General features: G+C 43.1%; 1 protein-coding gene across 3 annotated transcripts; it reads right to left on the reverse strand.

Annotated features, from left to right (window-relative positions):
* Positions 1-444: 444 nt before the first annotated feature.
* On the reverse strand, positions 445-9,228 carry PDP1 (pyruvate dehydrogenase phosphatase catalytic subunit 1). 3 transcript variants are annotated; one of them, XM_059901985.1, is made up of 3 exons: positions 9,025-9,146; positions 8,208-8,242; positions 445-4,572 (listed from the first exon to the last, which is right to left on the reverse strand). In XM_059901985.1, exons 2-3 carry the CDS (start codon positions 8,236-8,238, stop codon positions 2,915-2,917), a joined length of 1,689 nt encoding a protein of 562 aa, XP_059757968.1. In that variant the 5' UTR covers positions 8,239-8,242; positions 9,025-9,146; the 3' UTR covers positions 445-2,914. The 3 variants fall into 3 exon arrangements, with proteins under 3 accessions (XP_059757968.1, XP_059757966.1, XP_059757969.1); XM_059901983.1 differs by lacking the exon at positions 8,208-8,242 and having other exon boundaries at positions 9,025-9,228; XM_059901986.1 differs by lacking the exons at positions 8,208-8,242; positions 9,025-9,146 and adding an exon at positions 8,887-9,006.
* Between the last annotated feature and the right edge of the window lie 433 nt (positions 9,229-9,661).

A 9,661-nucleotide genomic window follows, 5' to 3' on the forward strand; every position in this document is an offset into this window, starting at 1 on the left:
TCATACTACGGAATGCTACTTGGTAATAAGGAAGAGACTATGAATACACTCAACATAAATGAATCTCAAAAAAATGAACAAACGTCAGATACAAAAGAGTACATATTATATGATTTCATTTGTATGAATTTCTAGAACAAGTAACACTAATCTATGGTGATAGAAGTCAGAACAATAGTTTTGTCGGGAGGGATTAACTGGAAAGTGGCATGAGGGAATTTTCTGCTGGAGTAATGGAAAAGTTCTATATCTTTATTGGGGTTGTGGTTACCAAATCTCAAACTACACATTTAAAATCTGTGCATTTTACTGAATGTAAATTATACCCTAGTTTGGTTTTTTTTTAAGTACTATCTATCTAGAGGATCCTAAAGTTAAGTATAATCTACCCCCATAGAAAGCATCTAATGAATCTTACTATTAATTAAAAACCAACACAGGTCATTCAGAAAGCAGATATGAAGCTTTAATTCACTGTGGGCATTTCTCTGACCATTCTCTATATTATATATGAACTTTTCACATTTCTTCACACAGATACAAGACAGTTTTTTTCCCCCAAGTACTGTGTACCATACCACCATTCCATTTAACTAGCTAAGGACATATTATAAATACCATGAGCCACTGACTAAATACAGAAGTTGATACATATGTTAGAAAGTATAAATCAAAAAAAGTTTAAGAAAGGCTAAATACCATGAAAGTTTACACATATTCTTTAATTCTAGATATCACAGTGACAACCAATTATAATAAAATCACAACTTTTAGATGATAATATTCATATATCTAACATCCAATTATTTTCATTTTCATTTTCATTTCCACACTGTTAACTCCACACTGCATTTTCATTTCTATAGAGAGTGGACAGGCTTTTGGACTGCAGACCAAGTTTCTTGTGTAATAATAAGAATTACTATCTTGATCATGACCATGGGAAACCAAATTTATATATACTGTACTATACAGAGACGAGACTTTACTAAGTATAAGATAATGTGGAACTCTTTAGTGGTGGTGTTCAAGAGAAATTCGAATAGTAGCCTGAAAATGAGTTTTAACTGCTACTGCATTCTACATATATTTCATTAATAGATGAAATCTCTGTCAAAACATTTATAAATAAGTATATAGTACAATAGCTTTTCCCCCTCCAAAATACTGCCTGGGAGGAAAGTTCCAAGCTGACTCAAGGGAAAAAAAAAAAGGAAAAAAAAAAAAAAGGAAAAAAAATAGACCTCAGAAAACAAACATTATATGGTCTTCTGAGCTGCAATCTTCCTGAGTCTATTTTCAATTGGAACAAGTTTTGCAGCCAATTCTACGTTGCTTCAGTGTCCACAGTCCTGAGGGAGTCCTTGAATATCTAGTTCATATTCTACAGAAATCCGAAAGGACCTAAACACCCCTCAACTAATTACACAAGGGAAAACTGATTGTTTTGTATTAAAATCTATGTGAAAATCAAACATAGTCATAGCCATTCTTTTATCAGTGATGCTACAATAAGTGATGAAAATATATGCACAGCTGTACATGGATCACCATTAAACACAGGAACAAAATGCCATTTGATGCATATTAAATAAGCTCCCAAAAAGCCAATTTGAATATATTTATTTTCATTTACTTTGATACAGCATTGGAAGAGACTGCATATAATTATGGCGACTGCTGCAAACAATACTTGATGCTGCTAAGTGTTCCATTAAGCATCAGGCATGCACAATAGTTACCTTTAAAAATTTCTCATGTATATATCTTAACATTCTTATTTATAAGCTACAATATGTTTAAAGCATTTAGTAATTTTTAAACCAATTATTTTAATTGACCTACATCTAGTGGGGAAAACCAAAAAACTTCCTCATTTCAACACCCGAAGGTGATATTAAACCTTACTCCCCAAAATTATATATTTAAATTTATTTTATATGTGTCATCCTTAAAAGTCCAAAAGTGATGAAAATTATTATCACTACTAAATTAGAAGTACGATTTCCCAGCAGCAGTCTACCCAGCACACACAGCATGCCACGCTTCGCGGGATTACATGATAAGAGTGACGTGCTGGTGGCTGCAGATGACAATAATTGAACATATCAGTCTCTTCTCTTCATTCTGGATCTTTTATTTCAAACTAAATGAAGCTTTTCATTAATATAAACTGAAAAAATTATTTTTCCTTTATTTAACATCACTAAGAGTAGATAAAACTAAACACCTTTATTGTCTTCAAGTGTGTGGCAAGAGAGAAAATGTTTCAATCACATTAGGTAAATCAGGGGCGGGGAAGGGGGTAGCATTTGTTTTTCCATTTAAGGATTCCAGTCAAATAATCATACACACTTACAAATTCAGATTACTTGGTTCTCGGTCCTTTATGGCTTAAAGCACTGGATTTGAAAACTACTTCAGGTTAAAATAAAGTTATATGAATAAGGCATAGGTTGTATATCTAGGAGATCATGCAATAAATAAATGTTCTCGTGTACACTGGAATCTTGGTGATGAAAGGGGTCTGCAGGTGTGAACAGTAATGTTTTTTCGTTTTACCAAGAGAATATGCCCAGCAAGTTCCTTGCTTTGGGCCTATTCAAGATCCTGTTTGTAAGGTCATCCTGATTTTCTCAGATTGAAAAAAGGAGCCAATGTCATAAGACATCTGCAGTAAGGAACTGACGTGCCTCAAGTGCAAGTGCTGTGAGGTCCGAGCTAAGCAGAAGGAGACTCAGGATCCTGCCACCCTGCTACAAAGTCAATTTGGACTACTTGGCTGACTAGAGTATCAAATGGGGAAATGCTTAGAATGACCCACTGGAAATGTTTACTATATTAGTATCTTTTAAAAATCTATCTGCTCTTTAAATCTATTTCATTTGAGAACTGCCAGGGTAAGATCCACTCACTATTCCTGGTTTTGATATGCCCCTACGACATGAGAATTGAACTGAACTACAATGATTGTAATGTCATCCCTGTACATCCTGGCAAGCTCTTCAGGAAGACTAAGCATTTTGGAGAGGCGCTCGTGATCAACAGCCCCAAACTCGTTGTTGCCCACAGCATGGCGAATTAGATGGGTTGCTGCATTCTGATCCTCAAACACCGATGACATCTTGGCTCTCCTTTCTGTTAAAAGGCCATGCATCTGTCCCAGAGTCACCTTATAGCCACCAACAGCTATCGGCTGTTGGTGATGCATGCCTGTTAGGTACTCACCCACAATCCTAACCACATCCTGCCTATGCATTGTCTCCCACAATCCATCAGTCGCCAATACCAGAAATTTATCCTGTGGCCTTAATCGGTGGTAAGTTACTTCTGGCTCAGCAGTGAGATAAGGAGGTGTGTAATAATTAGGAGGGATAAACTTGGTATATTCGTTGTCATTCAGCTGGTCTGGGCCAGATTCTATCACTCTCTTTTGAAGGTCAATGCTCCATTTGAATTTTACGTCTCCAAAAGCCCTAAAAGGCATCAGTAAGCCAAGTAGCCGATCCTGTTTCACCACACTCTTGGCCTCATTCTTTGGGTGCTCCAATTTCAGGCGTTCCACTTCTCTTTCATTCTGAGCATTGTGGTCATTAGACAGAGTGACTGCCGACCAAGAGCCGTCCTCTTCCTGCACACCCAGCATGGCTCTGCTATCACCAGTATTGGCCACATGAAGGTCAACACCATCCACATGGGCCACACAAGCTGTGGCCCCAGAAAATGCCACTCGAAGCACCAGGTAGTTGAGGAAAGAATTGGGATCACCGACTTGAGCCTCCAAGGAGATGTCATTATCAAGCCTCTTGAAAGCATTAATCAAAGCCTCCTTAACATCAATTTCAGTCGACTCCCCAGTGTTAAGGTCTATAAGCTCTTGCCAGTAAGTCCTCAAGCTGTTGAAATATAATTTGGATGCCTCCTTACTGAAATAATCATTGGGATGCTTGTGCCACTGGAGAATGGGGAGCAGTGCTCGACCGCTCTCCACCGCATTTTCGATCTCTAGCAAAGTCTCATGGGGTAACAGAGAGACAGCAATATAATAAAAGAGTCTTTCACTGACCGCCTGGGAGCAAGCACAGCCTGCGTGGCCATCGAAAACCCCCAAAAGCATCCCTCTGGTCTGCAAGCAGGTTGCTGCACTTCTCCGGTCCTCAATGGGTGCATTCGCAGGCAGCTGATTGCTGTCAAATCCAAGGACAGAACTGACATTTTTGCCATCAAATTCTGGCACTTTGAAACTGTATTCATTAGCTTTCAGGATGCTGTTGACTTGTGGAGGTGTAAGGTAAAACTTCTGCGGTGTGGAAGCATATCTCCTTCCTTGGGTGTACTGCCACCAGCTCTCCTTTGGCCTATAAAAGGTAGCATATGTCGGATGGGGTGTATATCTCAGGCGACTCTGAGGAATGTAAGGGGGTGAGCAGCAGAGATGTTTGTGGTGGCAGTAACACGCAGTGCCATAGATTCTGCTCAGTTCACAGTTACGGATCAGAGGGAAAAACAGTTGAGTTGGTGCTGGCATGGCATCAGAGAACAGCGGCAGGCTGGAACTTCTGACTGGGATTCCTAGACAGCAAAAGTTATATTCAGATTACTTAATCTATTTTTGCTTTCATAACAAATGTTCAGCAGGTGAATCTACAGGCTCCCTGTGCCTCCTAAGGCACTACATTTTACACACATATCATCTACTACTTCTACAGGATATACTCTGCTAAGCACACCTCCCAATCACTTATGGAGCCAGGATTGAACTGTCGTCGAGCTTTACTTTTCTCTCTTCCTTGTATTTCTTTGTGCAGCACAAACTGTGCAGAATGTACAATAGATCTGGCTGGGGAGAGTGGAGGAGACGAAGGTTATATAACATAATGCAGTGGCAGTCTACCTGGCCAATCACCCTTCTCCCTATCCTTAAAAAAGGCCGCGGATCTCCCAAATTGCACAGGGACTTCTCTCATTTATGAAGATCCTGTTTCTAGACCAGTGGTCAATTGTTAGCATTTGATACACACGGCTACTATCATAAAAGTGTTGGGATGCAGCCCCGACCTGTGTGTATTCATGAATTATTTGTAAGTTATATACATATGCTACTACATTAATATAATGTTCATTATAACCTGTACAAGAAAAATTTTACATAATGAATAAAAACAGAAGTTCCAAAATGCCCTCCCTGCATCCTAGTAGGTGGTCTTGCAAACAATGTTTCTCCAGACCACTGTGCCAATTTGGCAAGTTTAGGGACATAGGTCTGCCACCAATTCACCACATAATCCTGGAAAAGCTGGATCACCTCTTTGAGCCTTGCTTTCCTAAGCTGTACGTGAACACATCAGAGCAGATGCTATCTGAGCCCGCTTCTTGGACCCTATGCCTTTATAAAAAGTGTGCATTGAAGTGAGGCTTTGATATCAAATGCAGGGTTCATTTATTTGTTGTTTAATTTTAGTGTATTCTTTGTGATAAAAACTAAGTATTCTAGTAGCTCTAAAACATTGTTAGTAACATAAATGGTCGCAGTTCTGGAATTTAATTTACTTGCTAGCGTTTTCCTCTGCTTATCAGCCATGAAAGAAAGCTACAGAAATGATTTTCGTCTATAACGGATCCCAAGTAGAATTCACCCCTAGAAAAATATTTTCTCTTACATTTTAAAAAAAGGTTATCTATTTGCCCTTGGAAATTAATAAACAGTGAAATAGTAGTCTAATGGTCTAAGGTTTGGCTAAAAAAAGGTAGAGCATTATAATCATGAATAAACCAAAATCGTATCACTTACTATGTGACACTGAAAACATTTTGCTGGGCATTTATCTAGAAAATTTAATAAACATGTATCATTAATTCAGGTAATTTTTACAAGAAAAGAATCCCTCTTGTAACATATATTTCCCCTGAATTCTTGAAGTATTGCCTCCAAGTATTCATCTGGCCTATAAATAAACAGGCTTTATGTTTTAAATAAGAAAACAAATGCAGTAAACAAAAAGGAATAAGGAATATAAAACCATCTGAGTCTTAATATCAACTATTCCTTCCTAAGATTGAACACATTAAGAAAAAATTTTACAAATATCATAGAGAGTGTTAGAATATATTACATTATTTTCACGCACCCTCTTTTGAAACACAGTTAAAAAAAAGATAAGTGGAATGCGGGGGTGCAGAGAAAACACTGAATTTGCTTCTGTAATAAGTGCTGTATAAGCCAGTCATATAGAACCCCTTCTGCACGTGATAGAAAGTACCGTTATTTTAACTACACTATTTAAGAAGGGATTTGTTTACAAAATTGAGGACAAGATTAGGCAATAGAAGGAAATGATTAGAATTTTGGAAATAAGATCAATAACTAAATAAGTATTCTGAAAGCCAGTCATGAAAAACAGAAATTCCAGAAGAACAGGAATCTATCAAGACTAACCACTTAACTAACAGCACTTCAAACTGAATACCTGAAAGTCATCCAAAGGTTAAGTGTACATGACTGAGCCAGGAGATGTGCTCAAACGTGGGGCCACATGACACTGGCTTCCAGATATGAACCATACCTCTTGCTAGGTTTGTATGCAGAAAGCACATTAACTTATTTCATGCTTTGTATAAAGACTTTTTCTGTTATTAAAAATGTAAACAGACACCAATCTTAATGAAAATAAATTTTCTCTGTAACTTTATATACGTTTGCATTTATGCTTACTTTAAAACTTAAGAATCTTAGAGAAAAAACATGTGTATTTCTGTATGGAATGTGGATTGAATCAAAGTACTGTGCATGTGTGTGTGTGTGTGTGTGTGTGTGTGTGTGTGTGTATGTTTGGAGCGGGATTTGACAGATAGATGCATACCAGGATTTGGCTATATGATGTCTGATCAAGGAATAACAAGTCCAGGAAACCCACACTTTCCTTAAATTCCTTTGCTTTGACAATCCTCCTGCTTTTGTAATTGACTGCAAAATGAACTACTGTGGCAAAAAGAACCGATACATGCAGCAGATACTTTGAATAATACGTAAATTCAAACAGCAAGCACTCAAATAACATACATTTTTCCTTCAGGCATAAATTCTCGACATTAAAAACAAAAAAGCAGAGAGTGAATTTTATTAACTCTATCTTTCAGTTACTCAGGGGCTTAGCATATGGACTGAGACCCCCAACATGTCTCCAAAAGTCAAATTCTTAGGGAAGTTACCTACTCTGTGATTAATGAACATTCTATCACCACCAGTACAAGTAACATACTCTCTCCATCAGACCAGTTACTACTAGAAGTCGAAGTACTTTCAAATGCTTTCATAAACCATTAAGTGAGCATTCAAAAAACTCTGTATCCTTCTGAATATCCTGTGATTCAACAACAAAACCCCATGAAATCAAAACTTCTGTCGACAAACTTGCTAAATTAATGAAGTAGACGGCTCTTGATGAGGCAATAAGAACAGCAGCAAGGTACAGTTGTGGTAAACTGAAGCACTGTCAAATTTTCCAGTTATTTCTGGCCACAATTTCACTTAAAAGGTCCTATCCCATGATCCAGACTTAGCCACCTTAAACGCAGCATCTTAGTCTTAGGCAGATTTTGCCAATTTTGCCAACGACTAATAAGAAAAGATGAGTTGTAACCAGAACCAGGAAAGAGATCCATCCATTCTTACTGATGTGCTCAACAGAGTTTGTGCCAAGAAATGATTCAACTTCATCAATAAACTCACAGAAGAAATTAGAGAATGCAATTACTGCACCGACTCCAGAGCTCTTTAGCTTTGCAAAGATTTTGGTGTAAACGAAAAAAAAATGCTATACTAATAATTAAATGTGTCAGAACCCCAGTTTACGTAATTTGATTGCATTAAACACCCTGCATAAAGACTCTCTGCGATTTTTCAGCATTTTTGGGCAACGTCTAGCCATTTCACAGCTCATGTTATCTCTACATGAATGAAGAAACCAGTTGCCTTCGGAAAACACGAAGCCCCAAGCCAGCACTTGTTTGATTAGTTTCCTTTATCCCTACCTGAAAATTGCACTCACTAAGGCATCAAAGCTATCCTGGTCCAGGATGCCTTTGTCCCCCTTTTTCTATCTAGCTCACCTCTTAATTCCACGACGACCCACCTAAAACCATCCACACACAAAATCAGTCATCATCCTTCCTGGGTACCCAACGCAGGTAGTTAAGTGAATACCTACCAATTCGTCTGGGCCCGGGACACACACACATTCTCCTGTCATCACAACACGGAGCCGACAACATCCACAACCCGCGCGGACAGCAGCAGCGACAGCAGCACCGGCCCATTGAAAGCAAGGCAAAGATGCTCATTAGAGGAGGAGGCGGCGGCAGGGGAGGCGGGAGCGGAGGAGGGGCGAGGTCTCGCCCCAGCCCGGTGAATGGGGCTAGGAGGGGGGAAGAGGATGGAGGAGCAAGAAAGGGGTGGGGAGAAGAAGGAAACCAAACAAACAAACCCACCCCGCGGGAGAGGCAGAGCTACAGTGGAGGCGGCGGGGGCCCCAACGCCGGCGGAGGCGCGCCCCGGGACCGGCCAGTCCATCCAGCCCGGGAGCGGAGCCCACGGGCGCGCGGCATCCTCCGCCCGCCCACGCCGCACCGGCTTCAGTCCTGGAAACTGAGGGTCGGCCCGCGGCGGCTGCCGGTGGGATCACCCTGGACTCGGGGTGTGTAAGGGGGAACTCTCAGGCAGAGACGCCGCGCCACCTGCGCCGCACCTCCCGGGAGCCCACCCTGCCGCGGGTCCTCACGGCGCCCCCGGCGCTGACAGCGGGCGCGGCGGGCCCGCCCACCACCCCGAGCCTGCGGCTGCCCCCAGCGCCGCCACGCCCGCTGCGGCCCCGACGCCCTCACGCGCACCTGGCGCTCCGGGGCTAGTCCCTTCGCACGCCCGGGGCCGCCGCTCCCCACGCGCGCCGGCCGCCCCCTCACAACTTTGGGCTGGTGGAGGAGGATTCCGGACGGGCCGGCTCGGGGCCCGGAGTAGGGAATACGAACCGGGCACGGCAGGGGAGGAGCCGCTTCTTCTCAACAAGGAGGCGGCCGCGGCGGCGGCACCTCCGGGCGGTCCTTCCACGCAGTCCCGCGCAACTCCCTGTAGCTCGGCCCCTTGCCCCAGCCCGGCCCACTCAGCGACCCTGCCCCGCAGGGCCGCCACCCTACCCCGCCCACACGTTCGGGCCGGAGCTCTTCCCGCCTTCCGATTGGCTGCGCAGTGGCGAGTGGGCGGAGAGGAGAAGAGTGGGCCGCGGCCCGGCGCGTGGGAGCGGAAGAGCGGCGCGCTCCCCGCCAACTTTGTGACGTCATGGGGGTCAGACAATCCCTTCCATTCCGCGCGAGGTGCCCATTGGTTCCGCGGGCCCGCCTCACGTGACTGCGCCCGCGCCTGGTAGCCTGGTGGAGGGTGGGGCTGCGCGCGGTTACTGGGTTGGCGGCGGAACGGGCTGGAGGAAGTGTCTGGCCCGGGTCCAGCGTCCCCAAGCGAGCTGGGCCCCGGGACCGGCTTCTGCCTGCCGGGCAGGCTTCCGCGAATCTCTGGCACCTCGGCGTGGGGCTGGCCGAGCCTCCCCCACGCCTTGCGGGTGGGCCGGGGCTTCGTAGGTTTAGGCTGTTGGGGCGGCTCCCTGCCCAACGG

Source organism: Balaenoptera ricei, chromosome 17, assembly GCF_028023285.1.
Source record: "Balaenoptera ricei isolate mBalRic1 chromosome 17, mBalRic1.hap2, whole genome shotgun sequence".
Taxonomy (NCBI): Eukaryota; Metazoa; Chordata; class Mammalia; order Artiodactyla; family Balaenopteridae; genus Balaenoptera; species Balaenoptera ricei.

What these genes read in the sequence shown, in the direction of transcription:
- PDP1 (XM_059901985.1), bottom strand. Translation starts at nt 8,238, where the DNA reads ATGTGTGTGTGTCCCGGGCCCAGACGAATTG. An exon ending in TCCCGGGCCCAGACGAATTG is followed by an intron (nt 4,573 to 8,207) that starts GTAGGTATTCAC and finishes TTTGCTGTCTAG; the next exon opens with GAATCCCAGTCAGAAGTTCC.